At 39.4% G+C, this 24991-nt stretch overlaps 2 protein-coding genes and 1 pseudogene across 8 annotated transcripts; 1 reads left to right on the top strand and 2 right to left on the bottom strand.

Moving 5' to 3' along the window:
* Window positions 1-470: 470 nt before the first annotated feature.
* Window positions 471-3831, bottom strand: LOC115733084 (annotated as a pseudogene).
* Window positions 2239-23411, top strand: LOC115728817 (glycolate oxidase 1-like). Of its 7 annotated transcripts, XM_048285053.1 has the most exons (15): window positions 2239-2244; window positions 5974-5979; window positions 13051-13055; window positions 18855-18886; window positions 19623-19783; window positions 19925-20049; window positions 20684-20730; window positions 20892-20969; window positions 21435-21559; window positions 21729-21795; window positions 21983-22045; window positions 22126-22195; window positions 22308-22408; window positions 22716-22820; window positions 23017-23411. In XM_048285053.1, the coding sequence occupies exons 5-15, from the start codon at window positions 19647-19649 to the stop codon at window positions 23203-23205; spliced, it is 1107 nt and encodes a 368-aa protein (XP_048141010.1). In that variant the 5' UTR covers window positions 2239-2244; window positions 5974-5979; window positions 13051-13055; window positions 18855-18886; window positions 19623-19646; the 3' UTR covers window positions 23206-23411. The 7 variants fall into 7 exon arrangements, with proteins under 7 accessions (XP_048141010.1, XP_030515078.2, XP_030515079.2 ...); XM_030659218.2 differs by lacking the exon at window positions 2239-2244 and having other exon boundaries at window positions 18855-18904; XM_030659219.2 differs by lacking the exons at window positions 2239-2244; window positions 5974-5979; window positions 13051-13055 and having other exon boundaries at window positions 18867-18904; window positions 19543-19783.
* Window positions 5243-12889, bottom strand: LOC115728819 (ornithine aminotransferase, mitochondrial). Its single transcript, XM_030659224.2, has 10 exons — window positions 12613-12889; window positions 11254-11362; window positions 10789-11019; window positions 9188-9347; window positions 8889-8944; window positions 8259-8411; window positions 7447-7544; window positions 6702-6782; window positions 6084-6317; window positions 5243-5432 (listed from the first exon to the last, which is right to left on the bottom strand). Exons 1-10 carry the CDS (start codon window positions 12753-12755, stop codon window positions 5294-5296), a joined length of 1404 nt encoding a protein of 467 aa, XP_030515084.2. The 5' UTR covers window positions 12756-12889; the 3' UTR covers window positions 5243-5293.
* Window positions 23412-24991: the final 1580 nt, after the last annotated feature.

Here is a 24991-nt window from a genome sequence, read left to right as displayed (position 1 = left end):
GGCTATCGGAGGTGGTAAACGGCGAGTGTTGGTGTCGGCGATGGGAGAGAGAACCGGTTTCTGAATCGTATAATGCCCCCAAAATCTCCTTTTATAGGAGAAGGCCCGTCAGTTAGACAAGAGCGCTTCCCTCGGTCACCACCTGCACGCACAGCTTCGAATGCGAGAGAGAGAGAGAGAGAGAGAGAGAGAAAGAGAGAGAGAGAGATGTGGAACAGAGTCTTAGGATGTCAGTTAGAGAGCGCTTCTCTCGGCTTTGTAAATTTGAAGTGTTCAACGTGGTTAGTAATATCTCCTCTCCTTTGAAAGATCTCGATTTTTCACGAAAGACATTTCAATCATCAACACCAAACTAGCTGAGTAGACATCTGTTTTAGGTCCAGAATTAAAACCATGTTGTGCTTGTCTTATAGTATACTAAGAGGAAAGAAGTAGTAGTAATGTAAGAAACCCATCTCCATTAATTTGCGCATAGACAAAGGGAAATCAGATAACAAGATCTACTCTTTTTTTCGTCATAGCATCGTGGTAACACAGAAAGCACAGGCCAACAAGCTAATTATGACTTTATTGCTGCTCGCGACTGCTTCTTGATTGAACTTCACCGAAATTGGACTCCTAGCAGAGTACTTCTCGGAATCCCACCTCAAGTATCCTTGGGCGAAATTGGCGACCTCGTGAGTGGAGTTGGCACAGCTGAGTGTGATAGAATATGTTGCTTTCTGTTTCAATTTTAAGAAGCTGAGTTTGTCAGGCTTCATGGTGACAGACGCTACATAAGGCGAATAGTCTGTTCCGACATTAGTCACGGTCCTGGTAAATGTCTGTGGAGGTCTTAGGATGACCGAAAATGAAGGGTAGTTCAGCTCTCCCTCAGGAATGCTGGACACTTCCAAGCATTTGACTGGTTTGTGAGCAATTGTACCCACCTGCTTGTCTGTGTATCCCAGACCACAGAGACAAGGAATGTAGGCGTTGGGCTGAATGTCGTAAACGAATCCAGGGTCGATGGCCTTTACGGGATTGACATGGCCTGCTCCAATGGCAAAGACATCCACAGGTTGAAGCCTTTCGTCCAGGATCAGGTTTTGCTTGACGTTCAGCTGCTTAGCCGAAGTCATCATAGCCGATTTGATCGCTGCTGGAGAACAGTCCGGATGAACGCCCTTTATCAAAGCCGCGATGCTGCTGAGGTGAGGGCAGGCTATGGAAGTGCCAGAAATGATGTCGAAGTAATACTTCGCTTTTGTGTCATTTCTGATGGGAGACGGCCAAGCTGCTAATATGTTCACACTAGGACTGATAATGTCTGGCTTCAGAATTCCTGGGCTAACCAAGCTTGGGCCTCCTGAATAGAAGGAAGTAACCGCGGGGGTGGTCGGATTTCCAAACACGGTTCCACTGAACAGGATGGTAGCAGTAGGAGTTTTAGTCGCATTGATGTAGGCTTTGATCTTCTTACCAGCGAAGTAGCTGACATGAGACACTGGGAGGACATAAGCATCGGCCAAGGTACTGAATCCATCCATTTCATGGTTCATCATAATCATAGCGGGGCCACCGGCTCTTTTCACCTCTTCGGCTTTCGAAAACTGGCTGACCAATCCTTGTTCACACAAGACAACCTTTCCTTTCACTCGACTGCTTTTTAAATATCCTGGGACACAGTATATAGATCCTCCTGTACCGTCGATTCCAGGACACACGAGAGGCAGTGAAGTTGAAGAGAAGGAGGGTTGGTATATTGTCTCGCCTTCATATTCCGCTCCATTCCCGAGTTTTACAATGGAGGCAATGTTCCTATTGATGGTGCTCGCCCCGACGGTGAGAATCCATGGAGCCATGTTCGATAGCGACCCTGGGAAAGGGCCTGAATTCCCACCAGCACAGCTCACGAAGATTCCTCTCTGAATGGGTGCAAAAGTGGCTACCGTGAGACCGTCCATATAAAATGGAGGGGAGTAACCGCCAAGAGACATTGAGATTATGTCAATGCCGTCAGCGAAGGCCGCATCAAGTCCAGCAAGTATGTCGCCCATAGAACAATCTCTGGTAAAGCACACTTTGTAGATTGCCAGGTGAGCATATGGAGCCATGCCACCTGCCGTGCCTTCGGCCATCCTGAGCATATTGGCTTGCTGCACAGAAGCGCCAGCTGCAGTGCTGGCTGTGTGAGTGCCGTGTTTGACATCGTCGATCGGTGGCACGGTCAGATTTCTCTTAGTCGAGCTGTTGAAGGTCCTGGCACCTATCAATTTGTTATTACATCGGGAAGGCTCGAAGTCGCACCTCCCTTTCCATTTGGCTGGCAGGGTCTGGCGTTACACCCGTATCCATTACGCCAATGATAATTCCCTTACCCATAGCTGAACCATTGAGAGATCCCTGAGGCAGTGGTAAGCCCAAGAACTGGGGGCTGTGCGTTGTCTGGAGGCTATATATTTGCTCAGGGTGAGCCGCCGCAAATCCAGGCTTATCCTGCATTGCGGCGACTTCATCAGCGGTCAGCCTTGCTGCAAAGCCGGTCATCACATGCTGGTAAGAGTAAAGCACCCGCCTCTGGTTCTCTGAGGCGGTAGAATTTGCGGGCAGAAACGAGTAATACCAGGACTCAATATCTTCCAACTCAGAAAGGTGCTGGTCGTCAGGGGGGTCAGGTGGACAATGTAGGTTTTCAAGTCACCGCTCTTTGATTGAGTTGGAGATGACAGGCCATCGGCAAGACAGAACTCGACACTGGAAAACAGAACAATTAGGCAGAGGAGATGGATGAAAGCCATTGGTCGTCTTAGTTCTAGACTGCGGATTCAAAGTTTCGGAAATGGTGGGGTTTGTGTTCAGCGACTAACCGATGCGTCTATTTATACAGAACATAGGATGGAGATACGGCCAGCTTGTGCATATCCATTCAGCTGAGCACTGCATCATCTTGGTCAGGCCTGTGGAATACTTTGTTGGAAGTGGCTTCTGTATCTTTTGACCGTCCAACGTAAGAGCTGCGGCAAGAATTGAAATTTGCAAGATTTTTACTTTCAATAGGGTGATTTGATTCTCAGTTCTTTCCTGCTCTTGATAGTTTGCATATGGTGGAGGTTGTCGCACTGATGAGTATATGGTGAGCAGGACCAATTCATTAGTTGTAGCTTCGAACCTGCTCTCGTGGGCATTTCGCCATCTGATGTGCTTTCTAAATCAGGATTTTAAACAGAATGGCCTGAAAAACCGGCAGAGCTTGATCAAAAAGTGAAGGTTATTCACTTCTCGCCCGCTGTTAACTAATCCTTGTCCTAGTTGCAGCGCTCACTCGACATTTCTCTAATGAGATTGCAAAATACGTTTTCCATACCAAGTTTGTAAAATCTGCAGATGGTGCAGACAAATTACCAAACTAAAGTACCCCTAATCTAATTGATGAAGGAATGTTAGCTTGACGCTGTCGTCTGTCTTGTGAGGTTGGAGCGACGGCTTTCATGTTTTGATGCAGTTAAGCTTGTCAAATCTGATCATCGTGTGCCGATTCCCTCTAATCTAGTAATAGGCAGTTTTGGAGAAGTACGTGTTCAGCACCTAAGCAGAATGATTAGTTGCTCACAATCAGCATCAGGATCAGATTATGAGTCAGCAAGACTTCAGTTGATGTTCTAATTGCTTTGAGCCTAGTCATATGGATACCGTGGTCTTGTTTGGGGAAGGAAGATTGACTAAAACTCAACCAAAATGGACATTTCCCAAAAATCTATGCTTAATCAATAAGAAAACTTGGAAATGAATGGCAAGAACTGTAGCAATTGGACATCTCGACACGCCGAATCAACGTCGTTTCGAAGTGCTTGGAAAGTATTCCAAGCTTTGATTCTTTGAATCGGAGAAAATTTCTTGGTGAAGCTGTCATTTAGGATTGTGTTGGATATCGAGTTGCCGGGGTTGATTCCAAAGGTTACTAGGCTATAAAATCATGTTGTAAAGAAACTTTATGGTGTCGTGGAACCATGAAATTTTATACAAAGTCGATTTGGTATGCTTGTTTAGTCCAAGTGGAATTTCGAAGCTTTTTGTGCACTATTAGAACCACATTCAAACTATTGTGTTTGGTGCCAAGGTAGTTTTGTACTCGATTTCGATACTTGTTTATCCACTTAATTGATAGGATTTCGAGTTTTTCGCTTGAAGTAGCTTTTATTGGTTGGTTCGTATAATCTATCTTTTCAATAATTTGGATATTCATGCCTTCTAAATCAGGATTTCGAACAGAATGGCCTAAAAAAACCGGCAGAGATTGATCATAGTGAAGGTTATCGCTTCTCGCCCATCGTTAACGGTGGGTGCTTGTGCACGGTTCTCCGATTGCTGATGTACAAGTAAGTGACACCCAAGTATTGTATATCTATTTAGGAAAATATTTTCCTTACCAAACAACGGAGAATACTTTCTAATTTATTTTTAGGTTTCAGCCCTCCATCGAAAAAATTATTCATTTATTTGGAAAATGACTGCCTAGAAAATATTTTCTAGAAAGGTCGCAATTTTCTGCGAAGCAATCAAAGCCTTAGTGAAATAGAACGCGTCGAGTGCTTGGTCTATGCTTTTTTAAGTGTTGGGTAGCATGACTATTTGCATAAAAACTCATAATGTGTCTCTTGCTTGAGTAGCCTTGGGCTAAGAAAACGTGCGATGACCCTTCTGCATTTTGAGATTGTTCAAGCCCATTGCACGCATATCCCCATGATTCATCCTGTCAATGTGCTTAGATTTCGTTCACTTGTCATCATAAGCCCTCCTCTATAGAATCCACAAACAAGTGCTGGAAGAAGTACTGCGAAATTGAGCTGGAAGATAACTCATTTGCCAGTTCGATTTGGCGACCAAGTCGAGCTAACACGAATGCTTTTATGTCGTACTAGGAGATGATATCCATAGACAACCACACATCATTTTGACATTTCTAAAGCTGGTTCCAAGTGCCAACATTCACCTCGGTTCTCTATGATGATATCATCGTTTATACCGAGTGTTGGGTCTACTGTTTCTGTCGCACCAGAAGATTGCATAAGCTGTTTGCATAAACGAGTAAGCACACTTTTAGAAGTCAAGAGTGGAACCATGTGATCAGCAAGGATAAACATAAGCCTTAGTTTAATTTAATCTCATCCATATAAACAGGGTGATTAGGTGAAGACTTGCTTTCGAGTCGAGAGCAACCAAGTCCGAATGTAACACAACCGCGCCACTGTCCATATTTGTCTAGAGAAAGAGAATAATATATAGACATTTATTTGAGATGTATATCGAAGAGTCAATACATTTCCCGCCCACAACGATCACATGCGCTAGAAGTGGGGGATGACTTCTCTGGTTTCACCTTTGGCATCTTCGGGAGGTCCAGCTCCAGAACATCATGAAGTGCTTTTGAACCTTGCTGTAGCTCAGCCACACTAAAAATTTCCAAGCAAAGGTCAAATACAGCAGGTGTTTTAGCTGATGGAACTACTTTAGTATGTAAAGTAAGAGCACGCCCATTCAAAAGCCATACTAAGCAATCAGAAAGAATACGCGTGATATAAGAGTCCAGTTAAAAATTATTAATTGTTGATAAAGCTGAATCTGTAACCAGAGACAAATATCAGAAGCATGCATCTCTAGATGATAGTTTAAGATGCTCTTCATAAATTGTTGAGTGCATGGATCCCATTTGCGGGCACTTTCATCCATGGTATGTTAATAGAGAATTTGGTTCCCATTTTGTCCTCAATCTGCAAATTTAAGAGCCGTCTATATCCATCTACTGGTATGGTCTTCTGTTTTTAAAAAGAAGAGAAGTTCCAAGAATAACAGGTAATGCTGCACCCAGAACTCTTTCAAGAAGATCATCATAACCAGAAAATTTAAGCGTTTCGATTTCTACTTATTTCTGGCTGAGGCTTTATAGATTAGATACATCCTAAATATACAACCATCATAAGTAGAAAATCAAAGAGAGACGCGATTTGTATCTCTCTCTGGCTGAGGCTATATTGATCCTTATTCAAATGTGATTTCATTGTTCATCAATCACATTTACTAACTGTAAGCATCTATAATATTACCTCATTGACAGCGGAGGGGTCAATCTGATGATAGTATCATGCGTAGGCTTGGCAAGAACCCCCCTCTCCTTTAACTTCAGACAGATGTCATATGCAGAGATGGGGGACAAATTGGAGCTGTTCAGCTCCACAGCATTGAACAATCCTCTCCCCCGTACTTCTTTTATGTACTCTGGAAATTTCTGCTGAACTTTAATTAATTGAGACCTTAACTCCTCTCCTAATTGGGCTGATCTGTAAAAGAGTAGCAGGCATGAACTAGAAATATAATTAAGGTAAGACACTAGCAGAGAACATGAAGGCATGCAAAAATTCTTCCAGCAGAAGAACCAAATTTAAGTCATAAATCCTTCATTCAAAGGTGGTTGTGACTACAGAACTGCTCAAGAGACATCACAAATTTCCAAAAAGTTGATGAGCCAATGATATGCATAAGATTGAATTGTTTGGCCCTTTTTCTTGGTGATCACCCTTCAGTACAGCCAATATGCCGAGATGACAAGAAAGCACTGATGAATAGTTTATAACTGTACTTTTGGATTGAGATTACTATGGTGTAGACTAGTTAGATTGTCCCTAAGGATAATCCAACATAAGAGCCAGTGAAAATGCGCACACCTCTCAGCAAGCCCCTCACTCCTGATTACATCTAGAGCAGCAACTGCTACTGCACTGGCCAGAGGATTTCCTCCAAAGGTGCTGCACACAACAACGAAATGGAGAAAGGGTTGTGAGATAGATTACCAGACAGCCTTAAACCAAAACACACCACCCACACCACACACCCCCCCCTCCTTTCTTTCCAACGGGAAAAAAAAAACTCAAAGACTTAGGAAAGAACCAAAAAATAAGTGACAAAATGACCTGAAGATCCGTAAAAGCAAAGTAGCATTGTTAGACAAGCAGCAGTTAAACTCTATAACAGGTAAGAGAATAATGTGAGAGGTTCTGATACATGACCATGGTCATAGGCTTCCCCATACAATATACTTTTTGACTGTTTCTGTGGGAGGAGCCCATTGTACCTCCACTTTGTCAACTCTTCATTTCATTCAGTGTATAAGCTCTAGATACTGGCTGAACCGCCATCAAAGAGAACCTCAAACCTAATCTTAAGGGCAGAAAGCTAATGTATCAACCAACTACATGTTTGTCTGGTCAGCGGGTCTAAAAATCTGCATGGGATGGATTAATAACACTATAGCACCTCAAAAGTTGGACCAACAAAATATGGGGTTTAACAAGTGTCTGCAGCCAGAACTCCCTGCATCATATACTAAGTAATATAGCAAATACAAGTTTCAAGAGAGCTTTATTCAAAAAAGGGACAAATTATTATTCACGAAAGGCACAATTTTCAAACCTTCCATGCTCTCCAGGTCGAATGCAGAGCATTACATCTTTATCTGCAAGCACTGCACTTACAGGTATCACTCCACCACCCAGTGCTTTGCCTAATATCTGTTTAAAAACAAAAGGATCAAATAAAGATGCATGGAGGAAAACATGACCAAGCACTAATTTGTGGACTGATCCCCATCCTTCACATGAAAACCATTGTGCCATCACGATTCCAGAAGAAATGTACTGTCAGTCCTCAAATGACTATTGAGGTGTTGACTGAATTCTTGACAAAACTAGTAAATATTCTGCTTGAAGTGGTTTGATTTGATAACTTCCAATGTGAACTTTGACTTTTGTTTGGACAGATTCTATGCATGTTAAAGATTAAAAAGTGGATTCCTCTAGCCTTGTACTCTCAGCTGAATATCTGAGGAATAGAATAATTCTCTCATTCTCTAGCGCACATCAAACACTATATCTGCGGTCAACCAGCAAGAAAACAGATAGAAAACAATTATAAGGTTTCAGTTTGTTCAACTTTAAAGGAGCTTCATAGGAAATAGCAGAGATGCACATTCTTCTCTAAGGGCACAGAAATTAACATAAATTTCCTTAAAACAAATAAACCCAGAGGACCTAACCAAATTTAATTCAATTGAACAATTCTTGAGTAATAACTGCAATGAAAATAAATCATCCATCAGTCAAAAGGCAAAAGATGAAGAGGAAGATCAACAGCGAAAGTAATACCTATGAGCTGAAACACACAATCATTATATATATGTCAAAATGATAAAAATGGTGATTGATCTGAGTAATTCAATGCCTTACCACTATGTCAGGGCGAACTTCCTCCCAGTCACATGCCAGCAATTTTCCTGTCCTTGCTAAGCCAGTTTGTATCTCATCAGCAATCATTAGAATGTTATACTTTGAGCAAAGGTCTCTGACAGCCCTCAAATAACCATCTGGAGGAAGTATAACCTGCCAATAATGTGGCAAGAGTAATATAAAACTTTGGGGAGGGGAAGAAGGAACAAAGAGAGAACTCAATCCCAGAGCCTGAACTTTTTAGGCCATATTGGAATACAGTTGACCAGATTTCCTTGTGAAGCAGGAGTCAGGAGTCTGACAACTGACTGGTTTAAGAAGACAGACACAGAGTTCTTACAATCAAGAGTGCAAATCTAACAAAGTTGTCCATTTGGGATATTTGAATCACAAATGCTCCTAGAGACGTTGGTCAGGCTCAACAAATACAAAGGTTGCATAGAGCTGAAACAAATATTTGCGCACAACAAAAGTTTCCATCCATATGAATACCGCTAGCCACAGAGGAAGATAGTGTGGCACCAGGACAAGGCCAAGATAAGTCCCCAACATTTCACTCTAAAACAGTTCCATCCCCTAAAAAAGATAACCTTCTTATTATAATTGGTTGAGATTGTTAGTCATACATACCCCAGCTTCTCCTTGAATAGGTTCAAAAAGGAATCCAGCAATTCGATCTCCACTTTCTGACCTTGTAGAAAGAAGAATGATAAGTCCTCATAGATAGAAGAATGATAAGTCTCAGATCACTAATGTCACAACATAGTTGTTTCCATAGATTAAAGGTTAATATCAATGGAAATACCCAGTCTGAAGCTCATATATTTGAATTATTAAGGCCAGTCAGAAGAAATATATTATGAAGCATGACCAACATACTATGAAACCATAGACTAACTAAACAAAAGAGACTGCGTATTGGTTTAGACCTTTAAAAATTCTCTCCAGCACGACCTGATCTCCAAAGTCAACTTTAAGTTGGCCGGGCAACAATGGCCCAAAACCACGTGTAGCCTCATTGTCACAACTCATAGAAATAACAGCCAATGTACGACCATGGAAGCAGCCACAACACGAGACTACGATAGCCTGCAGGTGACTTCATTAGCGCAAGAACGATATTTGGACCAAAAAACTCAATTAGTCTTATGGAAGTCGTTCAAATGAAGAAGCATGGCACATAAATAAACAACCAACACCACTAAGGAGATAGCTGATCAAATGGTTTGGTGTCATCCACATTATGTACTAAAGAAAAGAAACAATAGGACATAAAACCGCCCTCTGGCAAGTTCTTATGTGCAAACACATTATTTATATCTCCTGGCATAGGGCCTTGGATCAGAAAGTGGAAGTAAAAACTTTCCTGAGACAGAAGTGCAACAATCAAGCTCAAGTAATGCATTCTTGCATATGTTCAAGACGTTAATAGTTCTTCAGAGTGTATTGAACTAAATAGATAAGCATCATAGGCAGAGACAAGACAAGGACATTCATAATGGCAATAAGAAGAATGGGATGGAAACTCATTATAGTACTAGCCTTTTCGAGTTCTATGTTCCCAATACCATGTTTTGGTTCACCTGTTTTGTTTCTTGCTTCTTCACTAATTTGAGAAACTTATGGATTCTCTGTACTAAATGGATTTTAGCTAAGTTCAAAGAGGAGCAGATGAAGTGTGAGACCTGCAAGTAGCACCTAGCAGAGACATCTGCTGATCCAATAGGATCAAGCCGTTGGAGGCTCTAAGAAATAGGAGACAAAAGGTTCTCCTCCAAATGGAAATTGAAAGATGTTTCCCACAGATCCAGAAAACAAACAAAGTTCAGGACATTAGACAGCTTAGTTAGGTGGATATTCATCTGAATACGGACAAGTAGGCTCATTGAGGAAATCAGTCGGGTTAGAAAGAACCAGACAAAGCGTATTGGTACAAGCCAGATCAGACAGAAGAAAGAAAGTTGCTAAAATGATAGACATTCAGGCAGCAATGTGAAATCAAATGCCCTTCAGCCTCTGACGGATTGTATATTCTTGTTCCCACGAATGATCCTTCAAGATCAAAGAGCTATGAATCATGCATACAAGAGTGTTTTTGCATTACCTGTTGTAATTATCCTTCTACATGCCTAAAACTGACAGAATTAACCTTCTTTTTCTCCTGTAGCCTAGAAAACTTCTGAAAAAGTCTCATGGTTTTGCCTTCAGGGAGAGAGGAAAGGCATTGCTGAGGTTTGTTGCCTTTCATAGTGTGATTGCTAGCTAGTCCTTGTATGTTTAAAATGGAAAAGCAGAACCCATGTGCACAAAGATACATAATGTGTCTCTGAAAAATAACTGCAATCACCATGCATGGAGATGGTTTAGTACTTGGTCTGCTGTGACTAGTCCACTCTTAGTTAAGGGATGAAAATAGAGATCTGTCTGGTTCTCAACAAGTATCTACCAAACAAAAGAGGTTTCTCCAAACGAAGATAAATGCAATAATCAATCTGAACACCATCATAGTAGCATAACCATGTAGGCATACCGCGTCTTTTGGTATCCTTTTCTTTTCATAACCCCATTTTCTCGCTAATTTCAAAGCTGTTTCCACACCTTCGGCGCCGGTATTCATGGGTAGCACCATATCATAGCCAAAAATGCTGGTTAAGTGCTCGGCCAAAAGTGGAAACTTATCATTGTAGAAGGCTCTGGAGCTAAGGGTAAGCTTTTCTGCCTGCTCTTTTAATGCTCTCAAGATCTTTGGATGACAATGTCCCTAGAGAAGGAGGTCACAAAACTGAACAGATAAGTCAAGTCAATTCGATGCATAATAAAGTTTATAGAGCATTAGCCACGTCAGTAATTCAGATTGGATACGTCTATCCACTAATAAGAAGCTTCTTAGCTATTTATCTCTTTTCAAGAATTCATCTGATCCAGTATAACCAGATAAGGTAAATACCATTGATTCATTCAAAAGGCATAGAGATTCGCATCCAGGTTTTATTACCTGATTCACTGCAGAGTAAGCAGACAGGAAATCCAGATACTTGTTACCCTCAGGATCCCATACAGATGACCCCCTAGCATGAGAAAACACCATAGGAACTGGGTGATAACTGCATTTGAGCCAGAAAAATGATTAAGAAGTTAGAACAATGTATAAGTTGTCTGAATAAGAGAAACCCATTCATCTATGAACTCAAACCAGAACTCCACTAGCATCATTCATCAAAATGCTAAATCATACAGACTGATAATTCACTTGACACTTGAAAAATTGTAGCAATAAATGGGTACATGCACTTCCGAAATTCTAGCAAAATCCAACAGTATTTAATTCCGAAATGTGAAAACCATACTCTGCCATGGTAGTTTCCTTTAATTGTTAATGAGTTACATTGGTAAAGTAATTTCGCATTCGAGAAATTCTGGTACAGTTCTACAAGAACCCATCAATACTATGCCACAATAGTAATCTCAAACTTAAAGGCCATAAACTGGACAAAGAAGTCTCTGTGCAAAGCACATTATCATGATTCTAGAACCAGAAAGCTACCCAACAATTGATGATTTTAGCAGAACCATTATCTTTGGGACCATGTGCTAAGGAAAGAGAACACGTTGTAGCTATATGCAAGACTAGTTTTCCACAAATCACCAAAACGTATTAAAACAGAATCCAGTCTTCACACACTCATTAACAGACTCCAGCAGCCAGAACAGAGTCTGAGAAAAATCAAAGAATCTACTCCTTTTCTTCAATGAGTGATTAAAGAATCGACTCTATGGCGCGCTTATGATTGCATATTGCGCGAAACTAGGCCTGTCTATTTCGCCAGAAACCAGCTTCTGGAAGAGATTTTCAATCTTCCATCGTTAGGCATTGATTACGAAAACTAAGGAACAAAAAGATGTCTTGACGATCTGCAAAAACTTAGGCTTCAATTCCAGCACCGGCTCCCAGAGGTGGCGTCTCTTTAAGGCCCCTTCTTTGGAAAAAAAAAAAAAAAAGGTCCCTTCTTTGAACACATTGTTTATGGTGTGAGGAAAATAACTTATACTCATTTGACAATTCCAGCCAAAGATAATAACCCAAAAGGAAATATACGCCAACGATATCCCATTCTCCGCCAAGAACAACTCTAAAAATTCTGTAGAAGCAGAGAACCGGAGCAACGCAGGAAGTCGGCAAATGAACGAACCCTTCAGCAAAAACCGACTACTCTCCGAACCATCCAAGCACGGAGGCGCAAAAATTGCTACCGAATGGCGATGACCGAGAACGAGCAAGCAAAACCAGGAACCAGCGACAACGAAGAGAAAAAGACGATTTTAGAGAGAGAGAGAGAGAAGAGAGAGGACTGACTTGTGTGCGCTGTACTGGCACTCCAGGTTGATGAGGTCTTGCGAAGAGGACGGGTTGGTGCCTTCGGGAAGAGCTCCGAAGCTCCTCCTGCCACCGAGAGTCCTGCTCAACAAGCACTTCAACGGCCTCCGCGCCGCCGCCATTGATCGGGGATTCGAAGCTTCTGCGACTCTGTTTCGAGTGAGGGATGAGGCGATTGAAATTGAAATGACGTGCGCTTTCTTGTATCTCCGTCGTCTGAGCTTTGAAGAAGAAGAAGATGATGATGATACGTCTCTCTCTCTCTCTCTCTGAATCTGACTCAGAGAACACTTGCCAAAGCAAATCCGCTGATCCGAGCCGGAACAGACAACTCTGGCCCACACCACTGACGGGGACATCCATTTTTACTGATTTGCACTCGAGGTTTTGGATAACGGCATTTCTGATTATAAAGAGTTAATATTACATAAAATCACAAATCGGTACATGTGTGATAGTGATACTCTAAATTATTTTTTTAAACACAAAAAATTTCAAACTAGTATGTTTATGATAATTTTACCATTTATGATTAATTTGCCTTCTATTAAAATTTTTTTTTTAAATCTAACCATTAAAATGTTAAGTTGTGTGATAAGTGGTAATTAATAAGTATATCAGTTTGAACTTTTTATCTTCTGTTTGTCACATATGTATCGGTTTGAAAATTTTCGTGGTATTAACCTAATTTAACCGAGGGTAAATTTATCATAGGTATACCAATTTGAGAATTTTTTATAGTAAAAAACAATTAGTTTATGATAATTTATCACAAATGTACGTACTCGTTTAGGATTTTTTGTGATAAAAAAAAATAGTTTGGGGTAAATTTATCACAATTGTAACAGTTTGGGATTTTTCATGATATTATCCCAATTGTAAGCAGCAAAAAGGCATCGTTCGAATAAGGAATCGCCGGATCAATTTTCAATTTCATTAAATTGAAATTGGTGATTTTTTATTCACTTTCCAATTTATTTTTTGGTCGAATCCACTTTCTTAATTTAGGGGGAATCAGATGACCTATTATTTTTTATTTTTTATTTTTATTTTTATTTCTTAAATGTAACCTATTGATTCACCGTTTATTTTTTTTTTTATTTCTTAGATGTAAACTTAATTTTAATTAAAATTGACGCTTGTGTAACCCACCCCTACTAATAATCTACTAATTCCATTGGACCGCTTGAGAACCGATCACCCCTATCCATAGAGTATGGGCCTAAGACTTGAGTGCATCCCCTGTTTCACAAAGAATGGTCCTTGGACCCTAACACCCGACACTTCGATCATAGAGGCTGAGTTCGAGACCATAGTGCCAATGCAAGGCTCTCTAGTATCTAGGCTTGGGTCCATAGAGGCCAAACATGGAACCCCAATTCATGTGCTTGAGTCCATTAAGGTCGGTCCCTAGACATCGATGCTCATGCTCACATTCTTGGTGGGGGCCTCAATGTCCACGCTCGGGTTCCTTGAGGCCTAGGTTTATTGAGGTTGGGTCTAGGTCCACAAAGGCCGGGCTCGAGACTTTGGTGCCCATGCCCAATTTCCTCGACTGTAATGCCCAAATGAATGACAAAAAATAATTTCAAATTCATTTTCACATTTCATCTAAATATCGAAAAATATGTTATTTTATTGAAAAATGACTTTTTGAAAAAATATTTTTCAGACATATCAATATTTAACAAAATAAAAGGAACCGACCTTTTCCTTTTTAGACTTGATTAATGTCCAAAGAAAAGGCAAAATTGTCTCGTTCACGTGTATTAGATAAGCCTCCGCTCCCAAAGTAGTAAGCATGGTGCAAAATTATTTTGAACCCAAAATCTGTATGTCCAAATCAAAAGTTGAATCACTCATTTAACTCTTAAGGGTTAATTTTAATAACTTCCGGACACTAGTCAAGCATAATTTACAGGGGAACTCTCATGTTTCAGCACACTTATTACACACTATATAAGATAAATTACTACAATGAAAGCTGTAATATTATCTTATTTAATAACTTACGAAGTTGTCTCTGTGGCGTTTCATTAATAAAATATTATTTAATCTTGGGCCAGAAATTATTCCCTTAATATTGCATGCAAATTCATAAGAACTAATACTATAGCACAATTTATAAAAAGGCAGCAAAAATCTAAACCAACTTTCTCCATCTGTTGTTATAGATGAAATAGCTGTTTTTTCTCATCTCATTGGCTTAGTTGGGAAAAAAAAAAGCGATGGCAATGAAATTAAGGGTGTTTGTTTCAAGAAAAATATTATCATAAATGAAAAGGTTTTCCGAGAAATCCTCTTTCAAGAAAATGTTCTGCTTTTTAGGTTGGAAAATTTATAATATTAAGCATGCATATTTTCTTTGACTGTAAATGATTTTTTGTTGACAGATCATTTTCAACAAACTAAATGCGTGGAGGTCCGGAAATTAATTGGCGAAAAATTTTTTCACTCAAGCAAGCACATCAAAGTTATTTTAATGAAGCTCGCTATTAATTTCTTTCTAATTTAAGGTTGTAATGTGATAGTATAGTTGCAGAAGCTGTAGGAGTGCTTACTCTATATATTTCAATCTTATCTTTTGTCTTGAAAGCACTTGTTTTTACAAACCTCACGAATGATAATGATCAAACAGATCAAATAATGCGAGTTCATGAGGACCATCACACTGTCTTACCATTCATCAACACATGCCGCTTCTCGTAAGACATGTTTCTAGCCAAAAAATAAAAGTAAAAAGTCAAGCATATTTCTAGTGATTCATATGGTATCAACTAAAGATACAAATCTTGGATAAGAATTTTGAAGGCAATCTTCTTTAGGATGTACATAGTATGATTAGATATTGAAAGAGTAAATATTCGCCCGCCGGCGTCACTATCATATCACTCAATCGTCACGCTCCGACCAAAAACCTAAAAAAATCTTCACGCGAGCCTAGCATTTGGTGTCCTAAACTAGTTTAAAACCTGTTTTGAAGGTTGAAATCATCAAAGCACCAAATTAGATAACCTCGGGTCGCAATATTCTACTAATTAGTCTCTCCAATCCCCACATGCACAAAAATGGAAAGAAAAGCAATCCCATCATTTGCTAATGTAAATTAGCAGCAAGGATTGATAACAATAGATAGAAGCTTATTTTTAAGGTGTGCTTATTTTGAGTAAAATAAACGATTATGAAAATATTTTCTTAAAAATAACCAATTACATTATCACTTATGAAAATGAATGAATAAAAAAAAAAAATCTATCCTTTACAAAAATATTTAGACGGTAATTGTTGTTGATAATGAAATAATTTTCATTGACCAATTATTTCAAGCGATAGAAGGAATTATTATTTTTAAAAAAAAATTTAAATCATTTATTTTTTTACCAAATAATGAATGAAAACATTGTTTCTTGTCATATATAATAAAAGCCTTAAAATCAATTTTTATGATAAAAGCCTCTTTAAAATACTAAAGTGATTTTTTTTTCCTCAAATAACTTAAATGGTCCATGAAAACATCGTTTTCTTGGAGGCAGCCGGACACCGTTGATGAGATCGATTAGAGAAAGGATTGGGTGAGCACCGAACGACCCGAGATCCGCCTTTAAATCGGTTGAGGCCTATGTGCGGTCCATCTCATCCAACAATGTAGCTCGCACTCGCCGGGCACAGCCTAGAAATGATAAAAATCATGCTCCATTTGTTTCACGAAAAATTAATGATTTAAAAAATATTATTAAAAAAAATGAGCGTTTTTAATGCTCACTAGAATGAATAAACGACTAATATTTTTATCATATACAAGAGGATTGGTTTGGACCAACCTATGGTGTACCGATTGATATGCCAATAGCAATGCCGGGGTAGCTAGGAAAATATTTCATAGGTCATTCGTTTTTCATGAAGTAAACGGAGTCTAAAAGTAAGCTTCTAATTACGAGTAATTTTATTCTTTTGAGTGAGAGCAATATTTGATGTTGAACTAAAGAACTTACGCACCATCCGATGAACATTAAAACTAACCAAAGATCAATCTCTCCCTGCTCGTTGTTTTTTTTTTTTCCTCGATAATTCAATCGACTAACTTGTTCGTTTAACTTAATTAAGTTCTTTCCTCGACCGCTGAAGTACATTCATTCTTCCTTTCTACAGCACATTTAGATTTCCATCATTACCTATTTTGTGGGCTCAATACCCAAAAAAAACTCCAACTTTAACATATGTGACAATTATATCAAATTTTTTTTGTCTCATAAAAAACCTTCAACTTTTACTTTTGTCTCAATTCTATTCCAAATTTTTACTTTTATTCTAATTCTACCTATCTAATACAAAAAAACCTCAACTTTAGCATATGTCACAAATATATCCAAAACTTTTTTGTTTTATAAAAAACCTTTAACTTTTGCTTTTATCCCAATTCTACTACCGCTAACCTTCCATCTATAATCACAATTAGATAATCTTACGTTGCATTTCACGTCGTTAATAAATTACACCTCAGCAAAGCTGAAATGAAAAAAATCCTTGAACTTCTCTTTTGTTGTTTGCTTCCTTTACATATTACCGAGAGATGCAGAATCACTCAAGACGGCGCGTTTCGTTTTCTCTTTGGCGCTCAATAACTCAAAGAATGGCTAGACATGGAGATATTTGGACGAACGACCTAAAATCTTGTATTCTCTAAAACCTACTGCTTCTAAATTTTGACGATTTATTGGTAAATTCGGAGAGAAAATTCAAGCCATGTAAGATTAATTAAGGTGGTTATCGACGGAAGGCATATGGTGGTAGAATTGGGATAAAAGTAAAAGTTAAAAGGTTTTTTATGAGACAAAAAAAGTTTCAGATCTAATTGGGATAGATGCTAACATTGAGGGTTTTTTTTTTGGGTATTAGACCGGTAAAATTAGGACAAAAATAAAAGTTGAGAGCTTTTTACGAGACAAAAAAAAGTTTTGAATAAAATGTTCGCTAATGCTAAAGTTGGAGATTTTTTTAGGTATTAGGCCCTATTTTGTGTAATTAAGTTTTGTAATTTTTCCTCTTTAATTGAAAATGCGTGCACTGGGAATCGAAAGGTTGCCAAAAATGTAATTTAGTGCGGGTAGAAATTAACGAGGAAATCAAAGATGAAGTGCATAAGAATGCGTGCCACTATTGGTTATATGCGAGGGATAGTTACAATGATTATGTTCATGACAATCTTCTATTATCTTGAATTCATAAACAACCTCCTAGCCTCGTACGCAATTACTGATAAAAAGTTACAAACTTCAAACACAATCTAATATTAACTCGCAAATATTACCCCAAAAAAGGTCACAGATTCGAGAATATTGACCTAATCTCTCGGCAATTATGTGCTCGTGTCGATTCACTATCTCTACCTTCGACTGATGCGTCGGCAGACCTCTACTCCATCCATGGACAACATCGCCATAACACCCAATCAACGTCTGAGATCGTTCGCCGTCGATGACTCCGTCGATCAATTTTTCTTAAGTTCAGGTCTCTGGGCAATAACTGCACATTAGGTGTTATGGCTTTCTTCACTGTCGATAAAAAGCTCGTATATTGCCCCATTGTTTTGTTTCCCTTATGACTTCTGTTCTATTCTGTTCAAACTATGCTCTTCTCAACCGCGCTTGCTACTCATCGATAAGAAGTCAAGAGTTGGGTCAGTTTTTTTTTTTTTTTTTGGTTGGTGTGAACACGAATGATGAAATAGATTATACCCAACGAGTTGGTCATAAGTATTTGTGGTGTGGGTTCTCTAGCCCTTCTCGAGGACTAATTGTGCTCCATTTCTGTGTTGGGTGAAGCTCACCGGCCGCGCGGAATATCAGTTATATAAAAAAATGATGAAATAGATTGTTATCGAAAAGATGAATATGACTTAATTTTAAACGTTCACTTGCATTTGATCACGTCATTTGATAAACTAATTTTGTATTTGCTCTTATAATTGAAAAAGGACAAAATTGACATTTAAAATGAAAACTATTTCGAAATGTTGGAAATAAAAAAAATTTAAAAATCATGGTGAATGATTGTTTCTGGTTTATATTAAATTAATTGAAGATAAGCACGGCAGAGAGCTCGCACTTCCATGAAGCAGAGTTTGGCATCTCTCTCTCTCTCTCTCTCTCTCTGTTTTTGTCTGTATCTTGTGTTTTTTTTCCCTCTCGTGCTCTTCTTCTTGTTTCGTCCTTCGCTCTTACCATTGCTGAATCCTCGCCGAAGGCCATTTCAGGTAGTGCCAAAGCTAAAGGTTCACTCTTTAAACTATGCTGAATTTCTTCACTCCCGTCAAGTCTTTCACTTGGTGCGTGCTGGTGAATCACCAGAAGCGAGCGATTTCTTTTGTTTTGGTTTTTTTTTTTTCCTTCTTTCAATCGAGATTGTTTCGACTTTTCGCGTACTTGGGCCGTCAATCCGAGCTTCGCTTGTTGGCTTCGTTGAGTTCCTGGGGTCAACTTTGAGTCCCTGGTTTGGCTCTGATAACGTGACGTGTTCTGTGAAGGAGTTGAGGTAGGTGTTTGCTTTTATGTCTGTGCCACATGGATGCGTCGGGAGAGCATGTTCAATCGTCTCCTTTTCAATTGGGTGTAGCCAGAAATCGGCGGTTATCTGCCTGAAATGATCAAATTTAAGAGCGGTTCTTGCCCGGGAGTTTTGTGTGAGAAAACGGAGAGTTTTGCATTGTTGTGCTAGCGCTGTTGCTTTAGTCCCTGGTGATCACTGATGGTTATTTACCACACGCAGAAAAGTCTTGTGTGAATATGATTCCGGACAGTGACTGTAAGGATTTAGTCCATCATCCTACTTTCTCGAGAACTTTATGTCGTCTACCCTGTTTTCCACCCTCCCAATCTTGCAGATATTTTGAAGATTACGGAACGAGTGCAGACCATAAGCACACATAATAGTTTTGCAAAAAGAGAAAAGATACGGATATACGAACTCCGAGGCTCTTCCTGGGCAAGCAGGTGGAACAAGTTGAATTCGGCGAGATGGAGATCACTAACGTTATGGAGTATGAGGAGATCGCAAGGCAGAAATTGCCAAAGATGGTGTTTGACTACTATGTGTCGGGCGCAGAAGACCAGTGGACTCTTCGGGAAAACCGAAATGCATTTTCCAGGATCTTGTGAGCCCTTGTGTTCTCATTAGCTCTTGCTGCTGTGAGAAACTGTTTGCTCCTCTGTATCAACTTTTTTGCTAGCTTAATGCTTTTGTAATAAGTTCTGGGGGCTCTTCGATAAATATATGTTCCTCTTAATGGAGTTAGGTTCCGACCTCGCATTCTCATTGACGTGAGCAAGATAGACATGGCAACAACTGTGCTGGGTTTCAACATTTCGATGCCGATCATGATTGCACCAACAGCCATGCAGAAAATGGCTCATCCTGAAGGTAAATGTATCCTTTCTTGACCTTCTTCTTTTTCAGGGATTGACTTGTGCTTCAATACATGTTGTTCTACTTGCCTCTTTTACATAAATATAGGCAACACGAATTTGACTCTGGATCCCGGTTAATCAAAAAATTATTACTCACTTAAATTGCGGACTTGTCATATGAAATCAGTCGTAATACAGAAGAAGAAGTGGTGTCCAACTACTTCACTCCGGGGCATGCTGTTGTTCCCACTGGATTTTGAATCAATGATGCCTATATGCATTTCGATGAGTTTAGGAGATATCTGTTATCACTCTTACACCCATAGAGGACATTGGAAGTGCTCTAAAGTTAACTACTTTGTCATTGCATCTGATTGCTCTCCAAGAGGAGCTAAAATCAGCATTGCAGAGGACGCTTTTTGTGTTATTCTAGTAGTTTGATGCAGAGTTTGTTATTCTGGTGGAATTCTTTGTAAAAAGGACTGTTCTTCTCAACTTCCTGTATATCAAGCCAGTTGCCTTCCACAATTTACCCCGACAGCAATTACATGCTGTGACGTTAAATTGGCATCAGTTTTTCTTGTTTGTAGAAACACTGAAAGAAAATGCACTTCTGTCTTGGTATAAGAAACCGATACTTTTTGCAGGAGAGTATGCAACAGCAAGAGCAGCCTCAGCAGCTGGAACAATTATGGTTAGTTTTTCTTCAGAATTCTTGTTTGTTCTCTTAGATGCGTCCGTCTTGCCACCGAGAACCCAATAGATACAGGGTGTTTGGCTCCTGGCTTATGAATCTTTCTCCATAAAAGTCAACTTCGATGTCTGCCTCTTACATAATCATTTTCATGGTTTCAGACTTTGTCCTCTTGGGCTACTTCAAGTGTTGAAGAGGTTGCCTCAACAGGGCCGGGCATCCGATTTTTCCAGCTCTATGTGAGTTTGAACGTCTGATTTTCTAATAATTATATTTGCGTCCTTGGTTTTCGGCTTCAGTATAAGTAGTTGCTCTTGCTCTTATTCTCCTGATAATCTGCTTGTTTTTGGGCGAATCATTATCTACTGATCTGCAAAATACCTAATCATACTAGTGCATGTTGTTCCACCAGTTTAATCGGTCATCTTATTCACTTTTTTTTTATTAAGATGCATGTACATGCGTTTCTTGATCGTCTTCTTTTACCATTCATTCTTCAAGCACTTAGTGTGATGTTATGTGTAAGTGTATGAACTTTGTGCTGAATGAATTTCCAATATTTTCCCTAAGTTCAAAATATTTCAAGCTACTAATGAAGTGTAAGAATATTGCATGACAGAGGATGCAATAATAATTGATATAATGTCACCATGATTAATGTTAACTTGCTGGTTTCTTTTTCTTCGATGATTGAATATAAGTAGGTGTACAAGGACAGGAACATTGTTACACAGCTTGTGAGAAGAGCTGAAAGGGCTGGCTTTAAAGCGATTGCACTGACTGTTGATACTCCAAGGCTGGGTCGCAGGGAAGCCGATATCAAGAATAGGTGAGCATCTGTTAGAAGATGATCAGTCGTGTGAAAGGGTTACTTAGCTGAGTAAGGGAAAAAGATCTAGATGTACTATTCCATTATATTTCAGAGATTTAGCTGAGCAATCATTTTCTATTTCCATAATCGTATGCAATAGCTTTGATCGACATACTATGCTCTGCAGGTTCACGCTGCCACCTTTCCTGACATTGAAGAACTTTGAGGGATTGGATCTTGGCAAGATGGATAAGGTGGGGATTAGATCTTTGTTTTAACTCATCAGTACACCGGGCAAGCTAATTTGCGATTTGTTTTTCATATCTTCACTCTGCCTTTGAGTCACGCTTGGGTCTTTGGGTTTGATTGCCTTTGCTTTCGCTTTCACTTTCGTCCATGTGAGAGTACAACTGAGTTCATTGTGCTTTGCTTACTGTTCAGACCAACGACTCCGGATTGGCATCTTATGTTGCCGGACAAATTGACCGGTCCCTTAGCTGGAAGGTAACGCCGCTTTCTTTTTGCATTAGACTCTGTCAGCCGACTATTATTTAGCTGAACCTGTACTGATTTTGCTGGTTCAGGATGTCAAGTGGCTGCAAACAATCACCAAATTGCCAATTCTAGTCAAGGGTGTGCTAACAGCGGAAGATGGTAAGTGGACGACGAATTTTAGATCACCAAGTTGCCAACAGTACACCTGGTGTGGATTTAGCGTTATGTTCTTGTACTTGTCTCTGAAATTGCCCTTTGGTAACAATCGCAGCTAGGATAGCTATAGAATGCGGAGCTGCTGGGATCATAGTTTCTAATCACGGAGCCCGACAACTCGATTACGTCCCTGCAACAATCATGGCTCTGGAGGAGGTATCGGCCTCTCTCTACCTCTCCGTTTAATCATTTTCAATACCGTAATCCCTAGAGTACTCACTTCGCATGACTTTTCAGCCTTCCCTAATATCTCAATGCAATACCACCACCTGTCGCTGAGCCGTCGATATGAAAATATTGTCCTTTCCTCGGATGATTTTATATTAGATTTCTGAATGCTGCAATTTAGACACAAATCTCAAGCATGTCCTTATGTTCGTCGCCTCTATCCTTGGATTGCTTGTACATTTCAAGTCTCTTACGGAGTCATTTTTATTACCCTTGATCAAGTCTGCATTTACAGGTTGTGAGAGCGGCTCAAGGCAGGGTTCCTGTATTCCTGGATGGTGGAGTCCGTCGTGGAACGGATGTTTTCAAAGCACTGGCACTTGGAGCATCTGGCATATTTGTAAGTGCCGAATTGTGAAGCAACTCTGGAGCATTTATCCTCTATTGCTTAGCGACTCCACTACTCATTGGAACTTGATTTAGGAAATTGTCCCGAAAATAAACCCATAGTTTTGGTTTCCTATATGTCGAAACGTTATTTCTCCAACACTGTTGTGCCCTTATCTTGATAATGTGATCCTCAATTTGATCTCCAGATTGGAAGGCCGGTACTTTTCTCGCTCGCGGCCGAAGGCGAAGCAGGCGTGAGGAAAGTGCTTCAAATGCTTCGCGATGAGTTTGAGCTGACTATGGCGCTAAGCGGGTGTCGCTCGTTGAAGGAGATCACCCGAGACCACATCGTCACAAATTGGGACGCTCCACGCAACATCACTCCGAGATTGTGAGATGACGATGCTACGGGTCTTGTAGCTGGATCGGCCGGGCACAAAGTCCAGCATCTTAAGTTGCTGCTCTGAGGCACTTGCAGTTGTTGGAAATGAATGCATTTGTTGTTTCGTTGGCAACTCAGTGCTTTGATCTGCACTGTCAATTGAGGACTCACCATTTTTCCCATTATTGGATACTAATCCAAAACCATGAACAAGGTTTTATATCACTGCCCTTAAGCATAAATTTGGTAAGGTCTGGTCATTCATGTTTCTTTTTCATAATCTTGTTGCGTCAAATCAAGATAAGTACTTCTTATACTTGATCAAACATGATTAGTATATGAGAAGTAATCACTTACATAGCACATTTACATTCGTCTTACATATATTTTTACTTGAATAACCATCATTACTTAATTAATCAAACGTGTCTTAATATATTTAAACACGGTTAAGGGCCTAATACCATAACGAGACATTTTTTCCTGGTATAAATAGAATCTTAGTCGACTAATATTGATTCCTTTTCTTAATTCGATTTTTCCTTTTGTCTCCGTATGTGCACCGAAAAGATTGGGTTACTAACACGGATCCTCTTACCACGTATTTACATTTATTAAAATGTTAGGTTGATCTTGACTCAAATTATTTACTTTGGTAAATTAGTGTAAAATTATTGCTTTTTAAACATAAAAAAATTGAAGTTTTTTATTTCTCAAAATTCCGATTGCTCCTTTATATTCTTTAGAATCTCCATGTGCATGCTCTAAAAATTCAAAGCGCATGTGTGTGTATGGATATTTCACATGCTTAATTTTCTATCTCATGTTGCTTACCATACATGTATTTCTTGTAATTTCTTAAATTTGAACATTATGTGGATTTTCCAAAACTATTTAGTAGCATAGAGAAAATTAATATTCACAACATTGGAGTGTTGTTCTATGTATTTCTTTTTTCTACTTTCCTTTTGTCTATATATGAATTCTCATGGATAAATTCTTTCAGATTACTTTTCAAAAGCGTGATCCATTATAAATTTGCCACATGGAATGAAAGAGTAATTTTTTTTTATTTTTGCTACTCAGACAATGCCTGGACCACGTCCATCCTCGTCGATCAAATTCAAATTCTTTATGGAAAAAAAGGGTTTTTAGGAGAGTTCCTGTGAAAAGATGTCGAGACATTAAAATCCAAATTTAAATAATCTTTGGCTAGTCTTTTGCACGGACCAACGTTTAAAGACCAAGTTACGTGCACCTTAAGAGACTCACCTCCTGATATTTACGTTGTCAGTTGACATTTAAAACACATGGAATGAGTTTGTGAGGATTTCTCTTCGTTTTTCCACATCGGTCAAGATAGATGGTGGGGACCATGCTCGAAGCTTCCCATGTGAAAAAGTCCATTTTGAAGCTTCTCTTTCAGAAAACGTGTGTCCAACATATTGTGGCACGATTTCTTCGCTGTCTTGGACGTTCAGCTTTGCCATGCGGTAGTTCATTTAGTGGAACTTTAGTGTGGGCCTACCGAGAAACCCCTACTAATTCTATCTTTTCACACTCGTCGACAAGGAACAACAAAACGAAAAGTTCGACATTGAGATCCATCCATAGATGTGATAGATAATCCCGAGGATTGCTGTCGCTAGTGGGTGTCGTCGGGTGTTGAAGTATTGTCCGACCTGGCTTGACGACGGTCCTAAATGCTCCATGTATTTATGAGGTTTTTCTTTACTTATTAATTTAAATTTTTGAGTTGGATTTTCTAACGTGGGTATTAGAATCGATGCCAATCCTTT

The sequence above is a fragment of the Rhodamnia argentea genome, chromosome 9 (assembly GCF_020921035.1).
Source record: "Rhodamnia argentea isolate NSW1041297 chromosome 9, ASM2092103v1, whole genome shotgun sequence".
Lineage (NCBI taxonomy): Eukaryota > Viridiplantae > Streptophyta > Magnoliopsida > Myrtales > Myrtaceae > Rhodamnia > Rhodamnia argentea.
The sequence above is the reverse complement of the archived record's forward strand: the minus strand, read 5'-3'. Positions and strand labels throughout refer to the sequence as shown.

Coding starts and splice junctions, on each gene's coding strand:
- LOC115728819 (XM_030659224.2), bottom strand. CDS start 12,755: ATGGCGGCGGCGCGGAGGCCGTTGAAGTGCTTGTTGAGCAGGACTCTC. Junction 8,945..9,187: donor GCTGGAGAGAATTTTTAAAG/GTCTAAACCAAT, acceptor CTACAAGGTCAG/AAAGTGGAGATCGAATTGCT. Junction 7,545..8,258: donor AAGTTCGCCCTGACATAGTG/GTAAGGCATTGA, acceptor GTTTTTAAACAG/ATATTAGGCAAAGCACTGGG.
- LOC115728817 (XM_048285053.1), top strand. CDS start 19,647: ATGGAGATCACTAACGTTATGGAGTATGAGGAGATCGCAAGGCAGAAA. Junction 21,796..21,982: donor ATCTTGGCAAGATGGATAAG/GTGGGGATTAGA, acceptor CTTACTGTTCAG/ACCAACGACTCCGGATTGGC. Junction 22,409..22,715: donor CAATCATGGCTCTGGAGGAG/GTATCGGCCTCT, acceptor CTGCATTTACAG/GTTGTGAGAGCGGCTCAAGG.